General features: G+C 54.4%; 2 protein-coding genes across 3 annotated transcripts in view; both read right to left on the bottom strand.

Annotated features, from left to right (window-relative positions):
- Positions 1–1,387: 1,387 nt before the first annotated feature.
- LOC141917393 (uncharacterized) lies at positions 1,388–15,839 on the bottom strand. Of its 2 annotated transcripts, XM_074810568.1 has the most exons (5): positions 15,741–15,839; positions 15,512–15,649; positions 12,944–13,909; positions 10,478–10,656; positions 1,388–2,095 (listed from the first exon to the last, which is right to left on the bottom strand). In XM_074810568.1, exons 3-5 carry the CDS (start codon positions 13,075–13,077, stop codon positions 1,770–1,772), a joined length of 639 nt encoding a protein of 212 aa, XP_074666669.1. In that variant the 5' UTR covers positions 13,078–13,909; positions 15,512–15,649; positions 15,741–15,839; the 3' UTR covers positions 1,388–1,769. The 2 variants fall into 2 exon arrangements, with proteins under 2 accessions (XP_074666669.1, XP_074666670.1); XM_074810569.1 differs by having other exon boundaries at positions 1,388–2,092; positions 15,512–15,776.
- A 1,674-nt stretch (positions 15,840–17,513) lies between these two features.
- Positions 17,514–26,879, bottom strand: part of LOC141917378 (hydrocephalus-inducing protein homolog) — a 15,882-nt gene continuing 6,516 nt past the window's right edge. Inside the window, exons 9-14 of the mRNA XM_074810532.1 lie at positions 26,024–26,189; positions 23,946–24,158; positions 23,343–23,545; positions 22,980–23,162; positions 22,613–22,732; positions 17,514–17,639 (exon numbers count right to left, since the gene is read on the bottom strand). Of these exons, the coding sequence (XP_074666633.1) occupies positions 17,600–17,639; positions 22,613–22,732; positions 22,980–23,162; positions 23,343–23,545; positions 23,946–24,158; positions 26,024–26,189 (925 nt within the window). The 3' untranslated portion in view covers positions 17,514–17,599. The remainder of the gene's footprint in view (positions 17,640–22,612; positions 22,733–22,979; positions 23,163–23,342; positions 23,546–23,945; positions 24,159–26,023; positions 26,190–26,879) is intronic.

Below are 26,879 nucleotides of genomic sequence, written 5' to 3'. Positions count from 1 at the left end.
ATAACCCTGTTATTGCATATCGTCACCGCTGTGGTTGATACACCTTACACTAATGGCATCATATTAAGAATCAGGTTAATGACAAATTGATGAAGTCAGGACTAACTTCAGTGGCTGCACCCAGCAACTTCCTCGAGACCAGCCCACAGACTGTGAGCATGGACCATGCCAGACGCACCAGCTACAGCTCCAAATGCAGCAGAAACTACACCCCATCCTCCTGCTGCGTCCAAGGTCACCCACTCCACCGACCGAGCCGACTCCGCATCACCCTTCCTGCCTGGAGACTGTCATGGCAGATGGAGCCCAAAGTTCTGGACCGAATGACTTCACTATATATTCTGGAGGGATGGCCCATAGACTAAGGGAATGATATCTCTGTGTGTGCATCAAAAAAAAGGAAAAGGGATGGTGATTAATGAGAATGTAATGGAAAACGTGGAACCTGAGCATAACGTAAATGTTATGGAATAAGGGGTGGATACCGTCCCGGTTTCAGCTGGGATAGAGCTGATTTTTCTTCTCAGCAGCTAGAACAGGGCTGTGTTTCAGATCCAGTATGGGATTTGGTACGAGAAGAAAGTTGATAATGCAGCGATGCTTTCGGCTGCTGCTAAGGCATCAAGGGCTTCTCCACTTCCCATGTCCTGCCCGTGTGCAGGGGCACAAAAAGCTGGGGGGGGCACAGCCAGAGTGACGGACCCAGACTGGCCACTGAAATATTCTGTATCATACGACGTCAGGCTCAGTGTATAGAGGAGGGTTGGCCAGGAAGTTTGCTCTCCCTCTCTTCCAGGATTGCTGCTCCAGGATTTTCTCTCCCCTGAGATCGCTAACCAGGCAGGGCTGAGCGCCGGTCGGTGGGGGGTGAGTGTCACGTCCCGTTCAGACGAGGGAGACAAGTGACTCAGAGTCGCAAATCCCCAACGGAGCGACAACAAGTCTCCAAGTCCAAACATTTATTAACTACTCACAATGTACTAATTGAACACACGATAATTGGGTAAGTATATAGCGAGTTGTGGCAAGCAATACAATGTGCCTTGCACTGCTTAATGGGAAAGGGAGAAGAGGGAGACAGAGGGAATGGGGAAGTACAGATCTCCGCTCTGGGTGTCTGCGCCGATCCCGCCGGCCAGGGTTCCAGGAGGCACAGGAGGCAGCCGGCTTCTTCGCTTGCAGCCGTCCTCTTCCCTTCACTGCACTCTCCAGCCCCCCCCTTTCTTTTCCCCCCCTTGGTTTATACCCACTGTCCTTGGGTCCATCCCCCAGGTCGACCCACACACCCACGTACCCATGTACGGGAGGGGTGAGGTGTTTCATGGGATGATGTAATTAGCATGATCATGTTAGCCCTCGTTAGCATGTTCAGGGGTGTTAACTTTAATGTGCATTTCGTGGATAATGAAGCAAAGGTCATTCACCGGACAGACGGCCCTTGAAATTTGTCCAGGTGCCCCAGAGCAGAGCCGTCCTGTCCCCACCGGGCCCCCCCCTCCAGCTGCATCCTGTGTTATTGGAGCAGCCTCATCAGCTTCGGCCTCCACACCACCCACCCCGGGACTCAGAGTTTTGTCTCGCGAGTGTTTGAGGCATTCCTTCGATCAGCTCAGCTGGTGCTTTCTCAGGCTGTTTTTCCTAGTTTCTCGCAGGCCTGGTTTCTCGTCTCTCACAGTGAGCAGTGGCATTGTGTGTCACTTGTTTGTATATTCTATTATTGCTATAATTCTTATAATTATTTTAATCTCATTTAAATTATTAGATTGTTTTTATCTCAACCTACAAGTCTCCTTACCTTTACCCCTCCAGTTGCCTCCACCGTCCCCCGTGCGGAGGTGAGTGAGCAGCTGTGTGGTGTTTGGCTGCCGGCCGGGTTTAAACAACGATATGGCCAAAATGAAAAAAAAATACTGACCAAGGTCATCTTGTGATCCTGTAAATAGTGATCCTGAGTAAGACCCTTTGAGCTCTCCGGGATCACAGCAGGCTCTGACCCAGTACCTCTGAGTTGGGATGCCTCTCAGGGTGGTTGTCACGAGGATTTCAAATAGTAGATTTCTTGAGGATTTCAAAGGAAGATTTCCAAGATCATCTGCTGAGAGATGCCAATGAAGAAAAAGGGTTCAAAGACCGTCTGCTGACAGATGCTGATGATGGAGAATAGTGAGTAATTCACTACGATCAGATTTCTGCAAACTTTCAGAGATCGTTTGGTACCAATAATTTACTATCATGGGTTAAATTCTGTATCTGTGTGTGTGTTTGCGCATTCGATTTAGGAAACTTTGTAGTGTTGATTATAACAAATTTTATTAAATCACCCTGATAATTGGTTGATGATTAAGTATTGTTAAAAATCATTTAATCTAATCTTGTGGTTTACCGTAACAGTGTTAATAAATTTGAAATTGCTGCTACCTCAAATTGTGTAGGATCCATAATCACTCGTTCCCCGACAAATTGGCGTAATAACTCAACAAGAGTTATCATTTATGTTCATAAGAGTTACCCTTTATATTAATTCCATCAGACATAAACTGTTGACCAAGTCTGCGACTAAGCCTGGATCCAGCCTCACCTAGACGTCTCTCTGAGAAGGATTTAGAAAGCCAGGGGGTCTGTTCTGAACCTCGTGACTCAACGGGAGGTCTTCCTTACCCTTTGTACCTCTCCATTAGGCATAAACCATTGACCAAGTCTGGGGTTAAGATGGAATCTAGCTGCATCTCAGCTCCATCAGGAGTTTAGAAAGCAAGGGGGTCCATTCGGAACTTTGCGACTCAACGGGAGGGTCTCCCTTACCTTTTTATGTTTCTGGTCTCTGTGTAAATAATTGTAAATAAATTCTAACTTGATTTTCCTTTGTATGTTTCTTCCATGTAGTAAGTAACAGAGTGAACGTTGCCATCGAACTTTGCGAAGTCACACTTTTATAACATCACATTAAAATCACTCTTTGCTAATACCTTCCACAGAAGTGATCTAAAACACCCACCCGCAACGCACCTGACCGTGGCCCCAGGGGCCCTGGGCACCCCCTGCCAGGCATGGCCTGGGCCAGCTGGCAGGTGACAGTGTGGGCCTGGGAGGCTCAGGGGACACTGGCAGCGCCGTGACAGAGGGCAGCACTCAGGCAGGGACCGGCGGTGACATGGCTGGGGTGGTGAAGCTCCCGCCGGGCACCTCTGATGCCACCAGCAGCTGCATAGGGAACCTCTCTGCAGGGGGAAGCGAAGAGGGGTGATGGGGTGAGAGCCTGGCGGGCAGAGCTGGCGGGGGAGGTCCCTGGAGAGCAGGAGCCTGCGGAGGAGCGGGAGCCTGCTGCTGCACCTCCCATGGTGGTTGGGCAGTGCGGGGTCTGTTTGGGGCAAACAGGGTTTTGGGGGTCTGGCCCCATGGCGATCATCCCACCAGCACCTGCTTCAGCCAGCCTTGCGAGGTTTTGCTTCTGCACACCACACCTCCCATCCCAGCGGTTCCCCATCCTGCTGAGTTCCTGTCTCCAGTGGTTACTTCCCATCCCCACGGTGGTTTCCCATCCCAACAGCTTCCCATCACAATGATGATTTCCCATCCCAATGACGGTTTCCCATCTCAACGACGATTCCTCAGCCCCGTGATGGTTTCCTATCCCAACAGTCTCCCCAACTCTGTGATCTCCATCGCAAGCATGATTTTTGGGGGAGGTGAATTTTGTGTCCAAGGGGAAGGGATGGGGCCGGCACCAGTGCCCTGCAATACCGACGTGTGTGTGCTGCCCCATCCTGCCCCAGCAGTGGGGATGAGCGGGGCGTTGGGGTGCTTTTGGGTTGGTGTTGTCCTCTCCCTCTCCACTCCCAACTGCGGTAGAACTGGTGCTGGTACCGCTACCGTGTGGCCGTGATGCGGAGCTGTCACCGAAATTGGGCAACTGGCTCGTGCTGCCCAAGGAGAGAGGCTGGGACACAACGTACAGGAATACAAAGGGAATTCTTTTATTCATGCCACTGAATATGCAGATCCCACTGCAGATCCCACTGCAGATGCAGATCCCACTGCAGTCACCACTGCAGATGCAGATCCCACTGCAGACACCACTGCAGATGCAGATCCCACTGCAGATCCCACTGCAGATGCAGATCCCACTGCATATCCCACTGCACATCCCACTGCAGATGCAGATCCACTGCAGATCCCACTGCAGATCCCACTGCAGATGCAGATCCCACTGCAGACACCACTGCAGATGCAGATCCCACTGCAGATCCCACTGCAGATGCAGATCCCACTGCAGACACCACTGCAGATGCAGACACCACTGCAGATCCCACTGCAGATGCAGATCCCACTGCAGATCCCACTGCAGATGCAGATCCACTGCAGATCCCACTGCAGATGCAGATCCACTGCAGATCCCACTGCAGATCCCACTGCAGATGCAGATCCCACTGCAGTCACCGCTGCAGATGCAGATCCCACTGCAGATGCAGATCCCACTGCAGACACCACTGCAGATGCAGATCCCACTGCAGTCACCACTGCAGATGCAGATCCCACTGCAGATCCCACTGCAGATGCAGATCCCACTGCAGACACCACTGCAGATGCAGATCCCACTGCAGATCCCACTGCAGATGCAGATCCACTGCAGATCCCACTGCAGATGCAGATCCCACTGCAGATCCCACTGCAGATGCAGATCCACTGCAGATCCCACTGCAGATCCCACTGCAGATGCAGATCCCACTGCAGTCACCGCTGCAGATGCAGATCCCACTGCAGATGCAGATCCCACTGCAGACACCACTGCAGATGCAGATCCCACTGCAGATCCCACTGCAGATGCAGATCCCACTGCAGATCCCACTGCAGATGCAGATCCCACTGCAGTCACCACTGCAGATGCAGATCCCACTGCAGATCCCACTGCAGATGCAGATCCCACTGCAGATGCAGATCCCACTGCAGACCCCACTGCAGATGCAGACACCACTGCAGATCCCACTGCAGATGCAGATCCCCCTGCAGATCCCACTGCAGATGCAGATCCCACTGCAGATCCCACTGCAGATGCAGATCCCACTGCAGATCCACTGCAGAATGAAATACCCTTGCAGACACCTTTGCGGACGCACGGTCCATCCCCCCTAACCCTGCAGATGCACAAACCAATGCCAACAGCATGGCAGACGCAGACCCATCGCAGACTGACACACCCCGGCAGACGCACACGCCGTTACAGACGCCAAACCAGCTGCAGGTCCCTCGGAAGCCAATTCAGCTGCAGACAGGTCCCACCGCAGGGCCCACTGCAGGGGCCATTCCAGGAGCAAACACCAACAGCGAGCGCTGCAGGTGAACACCCGACTGAAGATGGGGACACCACGGCAGATGCCCCCACAGCTGCCACGGCCGTTGCAGGACCCCTTGCAGATGTCCCTGCGGACGCAGACACCCCTGCCGGTGCCCCTGCAGGGGCAGACACTGCTGCGGACACTATTTTCCCTCAGACACCACTGCCTGCGCCACACCGCAGATGCTGTTGCGTTTTCATTCCTGCGCAGGTCCCACTGCAGGTAGAGGGGCTTGGGCAGATCCCACTCCAGGCGCAGACCGACTGCAGACGGCATCGCAGGGGAACGTGCCATTGCGGATGGAGACGCTGATCCCTGCACCAGCCAGAAAGCGCCTGGAAACTTCATCTCTGTACTGCCCATTTCCCACTCGAGCTCAACACCCCGGGGCCAGCACAGGCCACGGCGCCTGTGGGAAGCGGCCTCAGCTCCCCGGGCCTGGCTGGCCCACGGTGCAGGATGAGGTCCCTGTCGGGGCAGTTCCCCAGCACTGCAGGTGGGTCAGGGGCTGAGCCCCTTCCTTAGGGCAGACCCAGTGATGCCGCTGGGGTGGGGGATCCGCTCTGCACCCCGGGCAGGTGTTGAAGCTGGGGGCACACTCTGGGGGCAACCACCAAGCCAGCGCCCATCCCCAACATCCCCCGGCTCTGCACCAGATTCCCGGCTGGGCGAGCGGCAGGAGACACCCACTACGACATCTGCTTTGTTTTCCATCCCCCTCATCCTCACCCCGAGGCTCCCCACCACGTCCTCGCTGACTGTCAGGCCTGCAGCATCACACCTCTCCCTCACATCGCCTGCCAGCCCTCCCCTCGCCTGCCCTGCCTGCCCCTCCTGCCCCGCCTGCCCCCTCCAGCCCAGCACTCCAGGGGGCCGGGTTTCCTGCCACCAAGTCCCCCTGATCCCAAGGCTGTCCCAGCTCTGGCAACGGACCAAGGCTTCCAGCCCAAGGCACCTGCACCCACAGGCCCCTTTTAACCCTTTCCCTCCCCAGGGGGAACTGGGGAGGTTGCTGGGGGCGGGGCGTAACCCGGGGAGCCCCAACATTCCGTCCCGGGACACCCCAGAGAGTCCTTAGCAACCAACACCCACCACAAACCATGGCGCTGCCACCAGGGTGGGTGTCTCTGCGCGGCTCCTGGGACCTCCCGGGGCCTCGGTTCCTGCGGCTCTCTCTGCTCCCCGAAATCTTCTCCCCCCAAGGTAGGCACTGACCCCGACCCTGACCCCTGCAGCCCGGGGACGCTCTTGGGGGCCAGAGCGGAGGTGAGCGCCGGCCATGGCTCCCGTCTCTCTTCCAGGCTCAGCCAACCTGTGCCCACTGCCCGGGCAGGAGCAGCCCTTCCCCGCAGCCTGGGCACCCCCAGCGGGGGGGGCACCCCAGGCCCTCTGGGACCCCCCAGCAGGTATGGCACCCCTCTCTGCTCCGGCACCCCAGCACCTTCAGCACCTTCAGCACCCCCGACCACGGGCATCCCAACATCCCCATCACTCCCGTGCCCCCTCCCCAGGCAGTTTTCACACAGGGCTTCGGCAAGACCAGGCGAGCGTCCCTGCCCTTGCCTGGCTGATGTGTGCCCACTACAGCCCACGGCCAGAGAATTTCCCAAATACTTGGCACCATCTCCCCCCTTTTCACCTCGAAGAAGCCCGTCTCCTCCCCGGTTTGCGACCCTGTCCCTTTGGCACAGCAGCTCACCCCACGGTCATCGTCCTGGCCACAAGCTCCCCACGTGCCTGGCGCAGAGCCGTGGGATGTTGGGGATCGGGGCTGGCTCAGTGGGTGGCCCCAGAGGGTCCCCCTTGACCAGCACGGCTTCCTCTCACCCACACAGGGCTGCTGATGGCTCCATGCAGCTGCTACTTTGAGCCCCGTGTCTTCTGCTACGAGTGGACCGACGTGCCACCACTGTCCACCTCCACGCTCGGCCATTGCACCGCTGCTCTGCTGGGTGCTGCCCTGGGGGGCCCCGGGGGCTGGGCAGCCCCGGGGACACCCCAGGGCCAACCGCAACACCAGGCAGCCCCCAAAGATCAGCAGGGAGCGGTGGCCACAGCCCCGCCGGTGCTGCTGAACAACATCCCCGGCTACGGGCACATCGAGGGGCCGTCTGTTCCCTCCAACATCTCCAGCACGACCACCTCTGCGGGGACACCCCTGGACAGTGACATCGTCCCAGGCAGTGACATCCCCACCAGCCCCGGTGCTGTCCCCCACAACCAAGACCTGGGGGACCCACCAGAAGAACTGGACCTGAGCAACGAGACGCTGCTCCAAGAGGCCTTGAGCCTCTTTGGTTTGTCACTGGACTCGGTGGGGGTCAGCCACGACGGGCCCAGCTGTGGCCCCATGCCTGGGGACATGGGTGACACCAGCAGAGTGAAGAGAGCGGTGGCCCCCAGCCCCCCAGTGCTGCCAACGTCCATCTCTGGCCACAAGCACGAGGGGCTGAGTGCTGAGAGCCACCTCTCCGGCATGGCCACCCTCACGGAGGCACCCTCGGGCAGCCACATCCCCCCGGACAGCGACATCCCCCCCAGCCCCAGCGCTGACCCCAACAACCAAGGCCTCGGGGACATGGCGGAAGACCTTGCTGTGTCCCGGGAGGTGCCTCTCAAAGAGGCCCTGAGGCTCTTTGGTTGTTCCACGGACGACCTGGGGGTCAGCCAGGACCATGCCAGCAGGAGCCCCACGCCTGGGGACCCTGGGGACACCAGGGCAGTCACCCTCCCCTGTGACTTGGCCTGGCTCTCCCTGCCCGAGCAGCTGCTCAGCCCCAACTACAGCGTCCCCGAGACCGCCGGCGCCATCCTGAGCCTGGAGGACTTTGTGATGGGGCTGGAGGCCCAGGAGCCGTGGGGGGATGCGGGGATGGAGCCGCCCCCATCCCAGCCGGCCGTGCCACAGAAGCGGGGCTGGAAGCAGGGGCAGAGCACCCTGTCACCGCCCCCCAGCAAGCGCAGGGCACTCGCAGTCAGCCCGGGGGGGCCAGGGGGGAGGAGATACTAATGTGGGGAGTGGGGCGGTGGGCGATGAGGGTGGGGTACTTCGGGGGGGACTATTGTTTTATTTCGGGGGTGGGGTGTTGAGGGTGGTGTATTTGTGGGCTGGGGTGGGAAAGTTGGTGTATTTGGGGGGGAGGGAGTGGGATTAGAGTAGTTTGGAGAGGACCTTTTCTGTTGTCTTTTCTCATTAAAATCTGTTTTCTACAAAACCTCTCTGTGCCTCTTGTGGGAGGGGGAGGCAGCGCGGGGGGCACCGGGAAACAGCACCCAACAGTGCAAAAGCCCCGCTGACCCCCAATTCAGAGCCGGTGAGCCCCGAAGGGCACCCAGCCGCCCCCAGGGCCAAGTCACCACCAGTGGGGCAGGCAATGGCGGGTGGGGGGGACTCCCCCGGCCCCTTCCCCAGGCCAAGCAGCCCTTTGGCGAGGCAGCCAGGACAGACGCTCCCTGCAGGACTCATGGACACGGCCCCACGCAGAAAGCATCACGGAGCCCCCGGCACCAGGACAGACACTGGGGGACCGGGGGGGCACGGGCACACACCCCAGCCAGGGCCGCAAGGCCTTCATCCTGAACACGGCCAGCGTCCCCTCCCGCGGGGACAGGGCTCGCTGCAAGGCCCTTCCCAGCCTCGAGACCTTCACGCCCTTCCTCGCCTCCCACCCCGCTCAGCTCCGCAGCCCGGCATCGCCTCACTGCCGCAGCAAAAGAACCCCAAATCACCCCAGGAACGGCCAGGGAGGGACCTGCCGGCCAGGCTGGGACCCTTCTCCCCAGCCTGGCTGCACCCTGGGCAGACACAAGACCGGGCCAGGGGCAAAATTGAAGAAAAAAAAAAAAAAAAAATCACTGCACAAGCCCAAAAGTGGCTGGAAACTTCATGTCTCTTTATTGCCTGTTTCCCACCCGAGCTCCACAACCTGGGCCCAGCGCCGGCCACGGCACCCGTGGGAAGCGGCCTCAGCTCCCCAGGCTGATGGAGCTGGTCCCTGGCAACTTCAGTGGCCACAAATGGAAAATCGCTGGTCCCACACTCGGGGTGATTTGACTCAGGGGACCGGGCAGCCCACGGCCTACGAGTATTATTACAGACTGAGGGAAAAAATAAAATTCAATCCCTCGCTTTGCCTTTATGCCTATCTGTCAGGTGACCATTGTCAACAAGTATCACTGATGTTTTCTGCAGAGCTCCTCTTGCTACAATCCTACTTAAAAATCCCTTCTTGCTGTCAGACCCATCACTGGCCGCTTCCAACTCTAACTGAGCTTTGGCCTTTCCTGTCTCCTCCCTGCGTGTGCGAGTCACAGCTCTGCCGTCTTCCTGCCAAGCCTGACCTTGCTCCCAGAGATGGTGCAGTTCCTTTTTCCTCTGCACTCAGCCAGCAGGTCCCTGCTCAGCCAAGCCCCCTTCTGCCCCACTCACTCGGTGCCTGACACGGGGCAGTTGCCTGCTCCCGAGCTCCTCAGAGTTACTTCTTCAACCCTGACCACCTCCATTTGGCGCCCTCCTCCTTCACCTCCAGCAGCTCCGAGAACTGCAGGGCACAGAGCGTGAGCCGCCAGTCGCGCATCAGGTATTTCACCAACAGGAGAGAGGGGGCCGCTGTGTCCCTGTGAGTCTCCCCAGGCAGGGACCACTCTAAACCCGTCCTCCAGGCAGGCTGCAACCCCATCAACCTGAAGTCACGGCAAGGCAATGTCCCCCTTTCACGTGAGCATCTTTGGGGTTCACAGAAGGTCCCCAGTGCCCCTTGGACCGCGACAACAAGCTGCAGCTTTCCCGTACTCACACCACCAGCACCTTCCTGCAGAGTTTGGTTGAGGGATGATCTCTCCCAAAGGAACCTGGGAGTACCATGGGCAGAAGAGGTGAATCCAGCCCTGGGGTTGGTTTGAGGACTGTTCACCGCTTCCCCAGCCACCCTCCCTGGCTGGAGAACTGCTGCAGCACATGGAAGGCAAAGAGCAGAGCCCAGCTCTGCACCATCAGCACTTCACTGGGACACAGACAGCCTGAGTGGAGCCTGCACCTCCCAGTACACTCCACCAGAGACAGCAGAGCACACCCAGACACCCCGACATCCTCCACATGATAGGCCATTCCCCACCCCAGCTGCCCAGCGCCATGAGCTGCCTACCTTCTTGAAGGACATCAGCAGTTTGATGCTGATGAAGGAAGGCATCCTTGGCCAGGTTCTTGTCAGAGAGACAGAACTCCACCTGTGACACAATCCTCCAGACCAGCTGCGGGTCAGGGATGGAGCAGTTGCAGCCCAACAGATCAGCCCCCAAAGCATCACGTGTGTCGCAGAAGCTCCTGGAAGAGCAGCAGGTACACAGGGGTGAGTTGGTGGCCTTGGGGATAGGCGATAGTCACAAATGCATTTGCCAGGTGGCACAGGGAGGCTGTGGGTGGCAGTAAGGCCATGAGCCAGGCAGCTCACAGTCCCCACTCAGCTCAGCTGGATCAGCTGCTTCTTTTTCCCTGCATTGGGTTTATGTGACCAGGTTTTGGTAGCGGGGTAGGGGCAGGCTACAGGGGTGGCTTCTGTGAGAAGATGCCAGAAGCTTCCCCCACATCCAGCAGAGCAAGCTGCAGCCAGTTCCAAGACAGACCGTTGGCCACAGCTGAGCCCATCAGCCACGGTGTTAGCCCCACGGAGAGCTGCCCACACGGGAGCAGGAGGACCCACACTAGAGCAGTCTGTTTCTGAAGGACCGCACCCTGTGGAAAGGACCCAGCTACCATAAACAAGGCTGCCCTTGTGTTTCTGACACTGACCCTTGCCTCTGCAGGCGCTTACTAGCCACGCTGAACTGCCCGCTGCGTGGTTCTTGGCTGTGGTTGTTCACGGCTTTCCCATGAAGTTCAGGAAGCGAACCAGGCAGCGTCCCAGATGGCTTTGGAAGTCTACGTCAAGATGCCTGACTGGGCCCTGAAAAGCCGAGCTGAGCAGGGAGCCTGCCTTTGCCCAGAGGTGACGAGGAGAAAGACCCCCCTAGAGAAGATGTCAAGGGGCCTCAAAAAGCTCTGTGGGGAACAAGGCCAATGCACAGCTGGCAGGGGAGGCAGCAGGGCTGAGCCGCTGCCAGACCATGAGGTATGAAGTGGGCAGCTGCTGCCTGGGGCGTCAGGTTGGGGCGGTAGCAGGGACATGCCCCAACATGGCCAGCGGGGCACCGAGCAGCGTGGGGAAGGCAACAGAGGCTTCTGAAGAAGAGCCCCATGGACTGCAAAGCCCCGCTTCTGGGGGCTGGCTTGCACCTGAAAGCTTGGCTTGATCTCTTGGCCAGAAACACTGGCTGGGGCAGACTGGCACAAATTAGGGGCAGCTGGGGTCGACAGCAGCCCTGACTCCCCCACACCTCTGGGAACAGCCACCGCAAGGCTCCCCACGCCCCCCCAGACCCTGGGGGCTGCCTCTCCCAGCACAGCCCAGCGGGGATCCACACGCTCTCTTCTTGCAGAACGCCGCCAGCTTCAGCACGGGATGCTGCTCTTTCCTCCTCCTCCCCGACACCATCCCAGCTCTCCGGCTCACCAAGCACTTCCACCCCATCCACAACCTGCTCACGCCAGCGGCCGGCACGGCCTGGGTGGGCTGCCCATGGCAGGGGAGATGTGGGCTCCTTCTCAGCCCCACAATGTTTTCTACTTCTCCCTCCGCAGCTCTGCAGGAGCAGACCTGGCTCTTCCACAGCTCCTGTGTCATGGCACTCAAGCCCCAGGCCGTGGCTCTGATGGGTGCATCACTTCCAGATTTTTCCAAACACGGAGTTTTAAGTATATCTCTAAATATATTGTTTTAATCTTTATTCATTATTTCCAGATTTTTCTGAACATCAAGAGGTTTCTTCCCAGCATATTTGTGAAAATGTATTTTTTAATCTTTGGTACGGAAGAAAATATTGATGATGCTGAACTCTGACAAGCTCTGGAGGGGTTTGGTGGGGGGTTTTTCTTTAATAGTTCTTTCCAATCCCCGCAGACTAAACTGGTTTCAGTGAATAAGCAGGGCATTACCTAGCTATTCCGCATTCATTCTTCCCTACCTTGTGGTTTTTTGGATAAGAGTTTTTTACATCAGGCAGTGACTGTTACCAATACCCAGTAGGGCGCTTGATGGGCCAACTACATGGAACTCTCACTGTCTTATTAAATTACACCAATGTACTTGTGAGCAGGGGATTTAGGCCAATACAACTATGACCTTCTATTACTAGTCAATAAAAGAGGTTATTTTTTTAAAAAAATATGCTTTCTGCTGTGTCCAGAGCAATTGTTCCGTGCACACCGTGCTTTGCTGAACTGGAGATCACTGCTCCTGTCCTAATCACGCGACCTGTTCCAATAGTAACAGGTTACACAGACAAGCCAATGAATGAAGTATGCTACAAAGAATGAGGATACCGATCAAGGGCACTAAGCAGAGGTGTATATAGACGTTGCAACACAGGGAAGTAACCTCTGTGTTCAACAGACCACAGGCACTGCTGAAGTCAAGATACTGCCAGCACACGCAGTGAGCGCAGCAAACACAACTGTTGATGTAAAAGCCATTCCCTTCCACTCCTGAATTTGCAGTGGAAGTGTTCGAGCTTACCTCGATAAATGCTCAAGCTTCTGTCCATGACCAGTATAGCAGCTCTGAATCAGAGGACAATTGTAGAAAGGCCTAGACAAATGCATGTCATCATCTATAGGCAAGAAAGTAAAAGCAAGGTAAAGAAGTAACATCACATTTTTAAACTGAAATTGTGGATTAAAAAGACAGAAGATTGTACAAGCTGAGCCTCAAGCACAGGCAAGACCCCAACTCTGAAAGAAGCCAGTCCTGTTTCTGCCTTTGCTAACAGAGAGGTAAGAGCCAAGACTCAATTCCTCCTTGCCTCAAGCGCCATTTCCAGTTGATGCAGCACTCAGAACATGGACTGTAAGCTGAAGGGCGCTATAAAAGGATCCCAACAATTCTCTAAGGGAATGGTTTTTAAACATGTCACATGAGCACTTGTAAGACAATTTAGGCTGGCAATTGAATTTATAATCCATCCAAATAAAGAAGTGTTTCCAAGGTGTATTTCTTCCTCAAGCAATAAATAAAAAGTTCAAAACATGCAGGGAACGGTTTTACTGTAGAAACAAGCATTACAGTGTTTCTTGTTTGATAGCAATGTGTTTGAAATGACAAGTCGTTCAAGCTGTGGACACAAGCAACTCCCTGAAGTCAGAGGCATACTGTTCTCTCCAAAAAACATCCAGGAAAGAAACTGCCTGCATTATTCTACACTCTTTGAACAAACAGACCAGTCTCAGTTTCACCAACAGAATTTCCACACACGCTGCAGCTGAACCAACACGACTCGTTATCGATGGAACATTCACAGAAACAGGGCTGAGCACGTGTTCATCGGAATCACTCGCTGGAGAGTCTCCTGCTCACAAACGGGTCACGGTTCAGGCTCACCTACACCCTCTGGAAGGAGACTGGGTCCACAGAACCAGGTGACCACTTGTGCACCCCAAGAAATGAGGCCAGTTACCACCTGTTGGTTTGTCAAGTCTGTAAATCCTGAAAAAAGGCGTAAGGTGGTTGTTGTTATGCAATTCCTTTGATTTGACAAAACTCCCTTCATCATCCTAAACAGAAAGTATAAAAATAACACAGCAGGAATCTTTGTCTTTCCATTTTTCACTCTGGATCACTTCCTTATTTGAAGAAAAACCCCACAATCACCCCCAAAACCAAAAGCAATCCCTACAAAGAGCCACATTCACTGAAGGCTAAAATAAACCAAACAAAGCCTGAACTATTAAATCCCCTCATGACTAAGACACGTCTTCTTCACCTGGCAGAGATTTTTACTACAGCACAGGGATATGCTTTTTTCCCCTCAATAGCCCAAGGACAATTGAGAACACAAAAAGCTACAGAAACCCAAGTTACTTCAGAAGTTACTCATTTACGCTTCCTTTATATTCTTTAGCATTTGCAATACAATCTTTGCATTCTATTGTAAACCGCTAGCTAAGAATTGCTCTGCTGATTGAGGATGCCAATTAAATCCAGACGCCAGAGCACAAAGAGTGGGCTTATTCTACTGTTAATAGTTAAAAGGTATAACCACGTAACACAGAAAATAAGCAATAAGAAAAATACAGAGTAGTACACTTAATTATTACTACATACAGCTAATTATAGAAAACTAAGAATAAGCAAGGTAACGCACCTAATCATTACCTCACGACGGGGGGGAGAGTGGTTAAGGCAGATCCATCCCCACTCGCACCCGTCCCACCATCCAGCCCCGCAGGCGCTGGGCAGCCCCGGGTGCAGGAGGGTTTGTTGAGCCTGTCCCGGCGAGTGGGAAATCCCACGTGGGGCGTCCACCCGTAGCTGAGGCACCCAGAGTCGCTGTGAGCGGGTCCGGCCTTGGGGACCAAAAACCAGCAAGGCAGAAAGACTTGCACTTTGCTTTGAGCGGAAACATCTGGTTTCATCCTCCTGTTGGATTCCACCCAGAGCCTGGCCAGGGCTGGGGGAGAACCAAGGGAGTTTCTAACAAGGCAAACACTTGGGTTCTGAGCCTCGAACAAGCTGAACGAGGGAAGCTGGGTACATTCTCACGGCATTTCATCCTCACTGCTGATTATATTCTGACCGAGCTGCACCTGTCACTAGTGAGCATTCATATTTCATTAATGATCAGATAATAATAATAATTAACGGTAATTGCAATGCAGATTTTACTAATTACCCATTATCATTTTACCAAATATCCATTATTAAATGGATAACCTTTGGTTGTGAGGTCCATCTAGAGGTCAGCTGTGTTTCAGGGCCTATGATCAGGCCCCAGCACCACAAGAATGGAAAAGAACCGTTCTCAGCGTTACTGCCCTCAGTTGCTGTCACTGCAACCAGCTGCTCACACAGCTCCCTGCTGAACGCAGCCTCCCCCACCCGCCTGCAGGAACTCCACAAGTTTCCCTGAACTCAGGGCATATGAAGTGCTATTCCCAACCTCTCAGATTTAAGCCCCTTCTCCCAGCTAAATGTGACTGTCTTCCAGTCATCGCAAACGACAAAAGCTCATGTTTCCACAATTACGACCCAAGCATCATTCTAAATATTAATAAAACACACCAAAGGTTTAGCAAAGCCATTACAAACCTTTTCCAGTAGCTCTGGTGCTTCTGCCAGAAAACAATTCAAGACTGTGCTCAGGTTGCTCAGAAGTACCTGGCAGCGCTGAAGGGACCGGAACGTCGGTGGGTCAGTGGAGTTGCAAGAGCCATCAAACAGCAGAACCTTTTCAAGAAAAAATATTAAATCATCAGCCTACGGAACAACTTCAGAGTTTCAAAAGTTCACTTCAGGAACTGCATGCACTGTCATGTACCAGCAGGTTACTGAAAGGCTCAGTTAGAGAGAACGATGTTTGCAGAATGGCTACACCAGTACTCACCTATGTCATCAAATCCATCAGTGTAGAGATCACTTTGTTCCCTGTCCACTCAAGAACAAACGAGCACAGAGGAAGATACCTGAGATGTGTTTTCTCCTGAAAAGGAAGATTTTTTCTCCAGAATCCACCCAAGATTCCTCCCAGGCATGTCCTGGAGTCTTTTCACCTCTGCTGTAGGGAGGCCTAACCCTGGGGAGCAGCCCCACACTCCTCCAAAGCAGATACCCAAGAGATTTTTTCTCCCTGAAAGGACACTCTCTTCTCTGGGATCTGCCCAAGATTCCTCCCAGACATGTCCCAGACTGTCCTGAGCCCTGCTGCAGGGACCTGAGATCCCAGGTACCAGCCTTAGACTCCTCCAAGGAAGACACCTGAAATGTTTTTTATCTGTACAGCTGCCTCCTGTGGTTCGGTACATCTAAAAGTTCATACCAGATGTGAAATAAATAACTCTGGTGACTTTTTCTTCTAGACCTGTCACGAAAATACGCTACTGTTTCTCCCTGCCACTCACTGAAAAAGTTGTCACATCATTCGTCACTAGATGGAACATAAATAATTTGCTTTCTGGGACAAACACTTCACGTGTACATCACTACCTCCTTACTGCTACAACGATTCAACGGTGACAGAGTGAACATCAGGATTACCGAGAGAATTCTACAAGAACATGTTGCCTGGCAGTTTTCTTGACAGGTTTTTCACACAGTTTCAGCCCCAAGACTTCCCTTCCCACACCGACGAAGGCAGCGACCCCAAGCAGAGATCCTCTCCCCATCCTCACACTCCCAACCTCTCCCTGAACCACGTCCTCCTGCAGAAGCTGCACTCTCAGGGCACTGAAATCAAAGGGACATTTGGTCCCTTTCTCCTCGCTGAGGGGGGCTGGGTGTGGGGTGTTCACCTCCAGACTGAACTATGTCCTGCCATGTCCCCTGCACTCTTCTGCTAAGGCACAGGCATGAGGGGAGGCCTCACCCTGACACCCCAGCAGGCGCTGACCCCAGGGCCACACAGGGAGGTCCCCCACACCTCCCCTTGCCCCAAACCCCCCAGCTTCCCCCCACAGTCTTGGAGGCTGGTAACCTTCGACCAGGAGGTGTGTTTTGGTGTTATAATGAAGCAAAGTTCGTCTAAAGTTCATGATTTCTTCATCGATGTGATGGCAACAGTCGCGATCCATCTTTTCTGACAGTGGCTATGCAATTATCTCTAACAGCTCCGGCTGGGCCCAGGTACTGAACAATAGCACAGCACTCTTTGTACTGCACGGCTCAGGCACCGAAGAACAGCACTGCACTGCCTGCACCACCCGGGTCAGTGCTCAGGAGAACAGCACTGCACTGCCTGCACCACCCGGGTCAGTGCTCAGGAGAACAGCACTGCACTGCCTGCACCACACGGGTCAGTGCTCAGGAGAACAGCACAGCACTGCCTGCACCACCCGGGTCAGTGCTCAGGAGAACAGCACAGCACTGCCTGCACCACACGGGTCAGTGCTCAGGAGAACAGCACTGCACTGCCTGCACCACACGGGTCAGTGCTCAGGAGAACAGCACTGCACTGCCTGCACCACCCGGGTCAGTGCTCAGGAGAACAGCACAGCACTGCCTGCACCACACAGTTCTGCATTCAGGAGCCTTTGCACCACATCCCACTCCAGGGGTCGGCAGCTGCGCTCCAACAGGCCGCTGTCAGTCCCTCACTGTCCATGTCCCCGATGACAATGTTGAGACAACACTGATCTTCTGACCGACTCTTACACTATCTCACAGCCTCAGGTGTTCAGGTGTTCAAGCACTCCAGGAAGCCTCAGCAGACCCAGGTGATGTCCTGTAAACAAGAGCATAAGAGAAGGTGCATATACCCACCACCCTTCCCTCCAAGGTGTTTGCTTCATTCCTATCCCCAGAGCATCCCCCATGGGCTCCACCACAGACACAGCCCTGACACTTTCCCTTACAAAACCGCACGGGGACTCCCAGGGCAACCAGGCCAGAGAAGAAACCTTCCCCATTTCCTGAACCAACCCAAAACTTTTTCCTCTCTCCTATAGATAGAAAAAAAAATCCCCCCCATGACAGAGGCAGCACCTGATATGGACCAAGGGTGACATTAAAGGTCACAGATTTGCACTCATCTCATCACAGCTCTGCCAGGGACCAGGCAAGGTGTTTGATCTCACAGGGACTCAACTCTCCTACCTGCCAGGCCAGCGCAGCAATACAGATTTGGGAAAAGGCAAAGTCACAAGGGCAAGCAAACAGCTCACATGCAAGGCGGTGCTGTGAATGCTGCAGAGGGGCTCAGCTACCCTCTCTGGCATCAGCCTCTCTGAGCAGCCTAGTGTTTCACACAACCTACAGAATAAACTTCCTTAGTAGAAGATGGTATCTTTTACCAGACTAACTTGATGGGAACAAAAAGTTTTACTGACAAACCTTACCCTCTCCACACCCTTACAGCATGCACTAGATCAATGTTCTTTAAAACATCTGCCTGCAGCTGTCCTGAAAGGCAGGGAAAAAGCATCTCCGCTTGGTGGATAGAACTGGGATGCAGATGATACTGCACAGCAGAATTAAGGTGTAAGTCTATTACGCATCAGCTTTTCTCCAGCAGCTGCCTACAAGCAGGGTCCTGTCCCACAGAAGACACGAGGTGTCACACTCCCCGTTTGCTGTGGGCTTCGATGCCCGGCACATCTGCAGCCAGGTTACAGCTGCCTGTCCCCGGCCTTGGCCACCCACCTAAAACCCTTGAAGAGGGGAATGGAAGGGCACCGAGCACCCAGCTGGTGCCTTCAGCCCTCAGCATCCTCCATCTCTAAAGAAAAACAGAGCAGGGCAAGTAAAATCATGCCCAGGCACCGGGACCTCCTAGAGGCATCCATCAGCTGAACTTCTGACTGAGAAACAAACATCTAGGGTTTCCCTTCAGCACAGCCTCAAGGCACAGACCTTCTTTTAACCCTCCCTGGCTGCTGCTCCCGCCTTTTTAATCAGGAACTGGATGCTGATTTCTCCCAGACAGGTTCACAACACCTCGCTGGGCTGAGCACAGAGAGATGGCTTCTGTTTAATTTTCCTATGACTGGAAGACAGAGGTTTCCAAACCTCTTTGGAAACTTCTTTTTTCCCCTGTCTGGTCTCACCAGCACTGGGAACTCCTTTTACAAATAATATCTCATTAAAAATACATCTGGGATTAACCAAGCCAGCTACATCACACCTTCCCAAGGAATAGCTGGGCTGCAGGGGAGCTGATGAACCTCCTCATGGAGCAGATCTGGGTAACCAGCCCAGCAAGGAGACTGCTCAGGAAGCCTCCTTGTGAGTAACACTTCTTCTCCATGAGCAAGAGCAGTGACAGCTTTGCAGGCTGACTCTGGGAGGCTCCAGCTGCTGGCACAACACAGCTCCCTCCTCCGCTGGTTTGCAAGCCCTCCCTCCCCAGGCAGAGGCAGCACATGAGGTAGCCAACCTCCCTTCGGACAGGACATCTGAGTCTATAATGGCACCTTCCATCCCTGGGCTTAGCTTCCTTCCTCTCCACAGCTCAGAGCTTTTCTGCCTCGTTGGACACACTGGTCCCTCCCTGCCCTGAACTCGAGAGAGGGCCCTGGGGAGGTTGGACTGGCCCCTCCACGCTTTCAAGCTCGCTGGGCTGTATCTCTGTGCAATCCACAGTCCCTGCACATAAGGGCAGCCCTTTTTTTAGTCTCTCTGGCAAAGCGAGCTGAAAAGCAGCTGGGGAGAAGCATTCACTTGGGAGAGCGGGATTTCTCCTTCCCAGCGAGCGGCGTTTGCAGGGCAGCAGACAAACTGGCTGACGTTTGCTGAGAGCTCTGAAGGCACACAACCCTCCAGAAATGCCCATCATCAGTCCTGCTGTTCTTGGCACACAAAGCTTGTCTGTCTCCCACAAAAGCTACGACACAAAAGCAAAACCCTTGCACAGATCCTGTCTCCCTGGGAACTAACCCTACACTCGTCCTCCTTGACTTAACCGTCCCCTGGAGCCCACAGAAAAATTTCAAGGCCTAGAAACACCTGGTATGAAATGGAAACAAACAGTTCAAATGTGAAGTATATTAGAAGAGATTATAATTGGTAGCAACGGTTGCTTAAACCAAAAGAAGTGGTTCTAGTGAACTGGTCTGTGATCCTGCAGACCCCAGCCAGAGACAGAAGCAAAGAGTAAGAGCAAGGAGAGAGAAATGTAAAAGGTGAAGAGGAAGCACGTACCAGGGACGAGCGTCCGGAGTCTGGATAAACTGAAATCCATGACTTTATTCAACATAGGCCAGAGATCCACCACTGGGCAGGGGCGGGGCATGGGGGGGAGAGGTTTAAATATTCTCTGTGTATCCTTAGGATCTCAGTGAGAATCAAAGGGATAGGATTTTAACAAATGATCGGAGTAATGAATTGAAAAACCGCACAGCACATTTTGTCAGTTGGTCCAGGTCGCACCTCATCCATCTCTTCACTCGTCCTTTTCTTTCTTGGCCTGAGCATTTTAACTGGTTTTATTAATCCGATGTAGATGCTTAAACTCACCTTCAGAGAGCAAAGGGAAAAACTAAACGAGGATATTCCGCCGAAGTGGGATGTTTGTAATTCTTACATGTGGACAGAAGGTATTGGGGTTTCACACCTTTGTCAGTGCAGAGTCCTGACCACACGTGGCAGTGAAAGAACAAAGCGAACCGCGAGTGAGGGTGGCCTGCTTGTCCAGATTTTTCTGAGTACTCAGAAAAACTTTTCACAGCTCGGAAACTGTTACTTTTCATCATGGAAATCTAACAATAGAAGCGATGCTAATACAAGCTAAAGGTAAACAGGATTTTACATGGAACAAAACTATAGGATGGACTCCTTGTCAAATGCTGGGAAGGCAAAATGGCTGGTTGGGACCTATTTTAAAAAGGGGGAGGGGAAGTGTGTGTGTCTGCTTCCACGCTTACTACAGAGGCGTGTTCTCTAAAGGCAGGATTCCCTTCAAAAAGCCTGTACCCGAGAACGATGCATTTAAACTTGCCTCCTTTTAATTTGCTCCGAATTTCTTGACCTGTCCCTTATAACAGATGTTCTCACGATGTCGTGGGAGAACTGCAAACCCCAGAGCTCAGGTTTCTGGAGAACTCTTCCCTGCCCTGTAACATCCTGACTCAAACACTTGGAGAATTTGCTTTTCTGCTTATCAGGCAAAATACAAAAAAATAGAAAACCGAAAATGGGACTCTGAGCTGGTCTGAGATGAATAGTTTTAAGGCAGAATAGTGCTTTTTAAGACTGTCTCTTGAACTCAGAACTTGCCCGAGTTCAGTGTTGCAGCACGCACTTGGCAGTTTTAGTAATGCCACGGTGTGATGTCTTCAAAACAGACTCATGCTAACTCTGAGTGACGTCATTTGGCCTCACAGCTGATGTCTGTCTGTCTGCTGGAATGTCTTCAACACTCTGCAAACGTAGCCTTTTAGAGAAAACATTTAAGCAACTTTTAAACCTCGCCCTTCCCTGTGCCGGTTTGTGTTGCAGTGCTTGTGTGGGGGAGTTACTTTGGTTACACCTGGGAGTGCAAGTTCTTGGGCTGCCGTGCAGCGTTGGAATAGTAGAATCACAGAATCATTCAGGGTGGAAAAGCCCCTCGGGGTCATCGAGTCCAACCCTCAGCCCCACTCTAAAGTTCTCCCCTACCCCACATCCCCCCACAGCTCATCCAAACGGCCCTTAAACCCCCCCAGGGGTGGGGACTCCACCCCCTCCCTGGGCAGCCTATTCCACTCTCTGACCACTCTGTCAGGGAAACATTTTTCCCTCCTGTCCAGCCTGACCCTCCCCTGTTGCAGTTTCAAGCCGTTCCCTCTCTCTGTCACTAATTCCCTGGGAGCAGAGACCAGCCCCAACCTCTCCACAACGTCCTTTCAGGGAGCTGCAGAGAGTGATGAGGTCTCCCCTCCCCTTCTCCTCCTCACACTGAACAGCCCCAGCTCCTTCCATCGCTCCTCACAGGATTTATTCTCCAGCCCCTTCCCCACCTCGTTGCCCTCCTCTGCCCTCGCTCCAGCCCCTCGAGATCTCTCTCGCATTGAGGTGCCCAAACCTGGACACAACCCTCCAGGTGTGGCCTCACCAGTGCCGAGCACAGGGGGACTGTCACCTCCCTGTCCCTGCTGGTCACACTAGTGCTGGTACAAGCCAGGATGCCGTTGGCTTTCTTGGCCACCTGGGCACACTGCTGGCTCCTGTTCAGCTGTTTGTCAATGAGAACCCCCAGACCCTTCTCTTCCAGACAGCTCCAGCCACTCCTCCCCAAGCCTGTAGCCACGCAGGGGGCTGTTGTGGCCCAAGGGCAGGACCTGGCACTTGCCCTTGTTGAAGCTCATCCCGTTGATGTCGGCCACCGATCCAACCCATCCAGGTCTCTCTGCAGACCCTCCCTGTCCTCGTGCAGATCGACTCTCCTGCTTCATTTGGTGTCATCTGTGACCTTACTGATGATACACTCTGTGTCCTTACCGAGATCATCAATAAAGGTGTTGAACAGAAATGTCCCAACACCGAGCCCTGAGGAACACCACTTGTGACCGGCCACCAGCTGGATTTAGCTCCACTGACCACCACTCTCTGGGACTGTCCATCCAGCCAGTGCTTGACCCAGCAGACCGTTCGCTCCTCCAGGCCATGGGCAGACAGTGTTTCTATGAGAATCCTATGGGGAACTGTGTCGAATCCCAGCCCAACGTCTCACTCCATGCAGGCAGCGGACCAGGATGCTCGCTCGGAGCGGGGAGCACGTACCAGTCTCTTGACTTCCCACACAGCAGCGGTCCAAAGTGGAATATGCCCGTGTTCATGACACACTGCTTGGTGATGATGTCATCGTCCGCCTTGCTCTTCCTCCGGCAAGGAAGCACCAGCCTGGGCAGAGAAAATGGGGAATGAGGAGCTGTGAGACGCTCTAAGTAGAAAACCTGGTCAGAAAGCCATAACCCTTATTGGTGGCTGAGGTACCAGTACTGGTTCTCAGCTCCAAGCACGGAAGAGATGCTGGGCGGCTCAGGCCGCATGCTCTGCCCAAGCCAGAAGGTCACTGGGGCACAAGGGGCAGCCCTGGCTCTGAGCTCAGGGGGGAGCAGTGGGGGAGGCTCCCACGCCCCAGCCTTACCGTGGGTCCTGGCTGACGGTGGGATACAGGCAGGTACCCCTGCAGTGCACCTGGCACAGTCGCTTTGTCCCCAGGACCTCACAATGCAGCGTCTGGTCAAACTGCCCCGGCACCGTGGAGCTGAACTGGACCTTCAGTTCCACCTCCCCGTGGGCAGGCACTATCCACTGGCAGCTGCTCAGCCTGGCAATTAAAGAGGAGGCTTCAGACATTGCTAACGAGCAAACGAGAGAAGGAGGAGGCTCATGGACTCGCCATCCCATGAAGGCACCGGCAGAGGGTCCCTGCGGGGCTGGGGATGATGGAGCCCATTTGGCAAGATGGACGTGAAGCAGAGGGATCACCTCCTCCCTCACAGCTCACCTGACGGATTTCCCCCGGGATGGGACCCTGTCCACGTCGCTTTGGTGCGCCTCGGGGGGCCGCGTGGGTGCTCCCGTGCCCAGCGCCTGGCGACCTCTCCTGCCCCGGCTGGAGCTCCGCTTCTGCCTCACAGCCTCCCGCCTGCCCGCGGCTTTCTCCTTCCCCGACCGGCCCCTGCTTGGCGTGACCTGCTCCTCTGACACCTTCACACTAAGGGAGAGAGGAAAGGGAGAGAGGTGAGACCTGCCCTGAGACACCCCCATCCTGGAGAGAAAGCTGCAGGTTTGGTAACAGACAGGAGAGAGAATAAACCACCAACCCCCTCTGCCCATGGATTTGGTCTTCCTTATGGGACTTCGTTTCGCCTACAACACCCCTCCTTGCCCAGGACCCTCTCCTCAAGGGAAGTCGAACGTTTTAGCTGATTTTTCTCTCATCTCACAGAACTGCCCGATGTCTCAAGCAGAGCTGTCTCTTTTAAACAGACAGGAGGGATGCCTGCAGACACGGGGCCCCGTCATGTCTTCACTGCCCTTCCACAGTGATCCTTTTCCATCCCACCTCCCCCCATGGCCCCATCCAGCCTGGCCCCTGCCCTGGCACCTTCACTGCAGGCACAACGGGGACATCCAACAAACTTCTGGTTTCCTTCTTTCCTTCTTCTGCAGTGGCACCTTCTGGCACAACAAAGGCGAAGTGCTCGAGGGCTTCTCCTGCTGCAGGGACCATCCGCTTCTCCGGGTGGCGGATCACAGAGTAAAAAGCAGTAGGTGGAATGGGAGGCCCCGAGGGACCCAGTCCCAGGTCATCCAGGATCTAGAGCATAAGAGAAAACCCTGTTTATAGTCCCATCGCCTTCATCCTCACACTTCCTGAAAGGCATCGAGCTTTTGGCAATGGGTTTGTTTATTTAGATGGAGCACAGTGCTTTTTTGTTCCCAGTGGGGTGGGCAGGCTCCAGAGCAGTGCCAGGACCTACAAGTGGGACCTAGAGAGAAACCTGAGTGACTCGGCTGAAGGAAACAATGACCAGGAGTTGCCCTGCCCTGGGACCATTTTTAATGATTTCCAGACTGGGAAACTCTCCAAACAGAGAGGATGTTCCAGCAGAGAGCCCTCCCTCTTCCCACCCATCTGGGGGATGGCAAGAACTTCCCCAGCCACGTGGCTGCTTTGAAGCCATCGCGGAACATCATCAGTGGCCTGGACAAGGCCCTGTGCTGTTGTCACCTGGTGGGACACAACGCACCAGGGCCCAGACCACGGCAGGCTCAGCATCTGAGCCTCGCAGGGCTTTACCTGCTCTGCCGCTGGCAGCTTGCTGCTCTCCAGGATTGCCCTAGTCACATCTGCAGAGCTCAGCACCTGGATGTCCAAGCAGGGCACCCCGACGTCCTGGCCTCTGGCTGACCCTTCTGCACCTTCCCCTTCCAGCCCAGATAACTCGGAGTCCTCAAGACCCTTCAGTTTTTCCAGATGCTCCTTCTCCAGCCTCTCCAGATGCTCCTTCTCTCTGTCCCTCCAGCTCCTCCGCCTGGATAAATGCTGGCGCTGGCCTTGTACTTGGTGCTGCACCACCTCTTGGTTCAGAGGGGACAGCAGGATACCCTGAGCCCTGTCCCAGGATGACAAAATATGTGTGACATCCCTCTGCGATGCCTCGTAGATCTTAAACCTCAGGGCCAAGTTCTTCTCGCTGTCACTCTGCGCCTCGGTTTTGGTTTCCCCCTGTTCTGGGTCTGCAGGTTGCACAACCTCCACTGGGCAGGCCTCTGTCAGGGACGCCTTGATCTGCTTTTCCTTATCTTCCTTGTCCAAGAGAGTCTGGGTGCTCCTTTGCAGATCCCTTCTTCTCTCCCCCCTCAGTGACATCGGACAGGTTGCCGGTGGATGCGCTGGTGTTGCTGGTGGATGCGTTCGTGTTCTGGGCAGGAGGAGCAGGACAAAGCGGTGAGCATTTCAAAGCACCAACTCAAATGCTGTAGGACAGCGGCGATCTTCGCAATAGCACCCCACGCCTCATCTGAGACCTGTGCTAGGTGCTCTACAAATCCCAATTCAGAACGCAGCTGGTACCCAGTTGAGCTCAACTGAAACTGAACTCCCCAGCGCCAGACTGATGAGGAGTCCTGCAAACCAGCTGAGAAACAGAACAGCTTCCCCAACCCAAACAGGGAACTTAAGACACCTCCTTACTCCTGTGCAGTCCTCCGGGCACGTTTCTGGTGTGCTGAGCATCCATCCCTGTGTCTGGCTGACACTTTGGGAAGTCTGGCTGCTAATGAATTCCTAAAGGGCCTGGTGGTATCTCCTGCCAGACAGGTAGCAAAAGACACCACATCCCAGGCGGGTCATGGCTCAGAGGTGTAAGTCACATGCAGAACGGGGAGAAATGCTGGACTAAAACTATCTAGGGCTTGGAGTTACATGAAGCCATGACTCAAAGGCAGCATGAGCCTAGAAGAACAGCTCTACCCAACAAACCCATGTGAAAATACCCCTGGTGAAGCAGCAGCACGATCAAACACTGGCTGCTGTTTCCCAGCACAGCCCCGTGTGTTGCTGACGGCCAGGTACCCACCCCCAGCACTGCGGGGGGCTGCTGGCTTCGCCAGGAATGGTACGGCTCAGCAGGAGGGTCCCCAGGGCTTTCACTCATCTCTATAAACACAACCACCCACCTGCCTGACTCCAGGCTGGCTTTTCTTCCTTGAAGCATTTTCTTTGTCTTTTCCAAGCTTTCTCTTGGCCCACTTAGACAACATCTTCAGCAATTCTTCCTCCCTCAAGCGTTCGAGCTCCCACCGCTGCTTTTCCTCAAGCTCTCGAGCCAGCCGCTCCATCTCCCTTCAGCAAGACAAACAGAAAACATCCCCGAGAGTCACCACCAGAAATCTGGGCTCGCTGCAATCCCAGCTGGTCCCACACTTCATTCACTGACCCTAAGGCCAGGCACAACTGTTAGACCAGCTCTGTGGACTTCCCTCAACCTGGGGGGGCTGGGACATCCAAAGTGAGGGAAGTGGGAGGGGACCTCCAGGGCCAGCCAAATCCAGGCTTTGCTGTCACAAGGTCTAAATTGCACTGCTTCTCCAATAAGGTCCACCTGGACACCTCCAGCATGCTGCCAAAGACTGACCCACCATTGCTCCACGCTGGAGCCTGAAGCCCTCAATATCCAGCTCACAAATCACTAAACCAGCTCACCAGTCACTAACACCTGCTTATCCCTGCACCAATACTTGGCTTATCCAGCCCTTCTCCCTGGGCACAGCCTGCTCCTTAGTGAGACCAGCCATACCAGTCAGAAAGCAAAGGCTGTAGTAACTGTCCTCCTGCAGAACAGGCTCCACACAACCAGGTGTCCTGCTGGAACCCAGCCGTGACCATGGGAAGCTTGTGCTGCCTGTCCTGGAAGTCACAGTTTGAAGCAGCCCTAGTGATCTCCTCCCAGGGAAACAAACGTCAGCTGGGGCTCAAAGAAGCGCTGAAACACAGGCTCACTTTAAGCAAGTCCCTCCGCGAGTTTCAGGCAGG

This window comes from Strix aluco, chromosome 37 (assembly GCF_031877795.1).
Source record: "Strix aluco isolate bStrAlu1 chromosome 37, bStrAlu1.hap1, whole genome shotgun sequence".
NCBI classification, from domain to species: Eukaryota; Metazoa; Chordata; class Aves; order Strigiformes; family Strigidae; genus Strix; species Strix aluco.
Note: the sequence above shows the minus strand (reverse complement) of the source record. Positions and strands in the feature narration are given on the sequence as shown.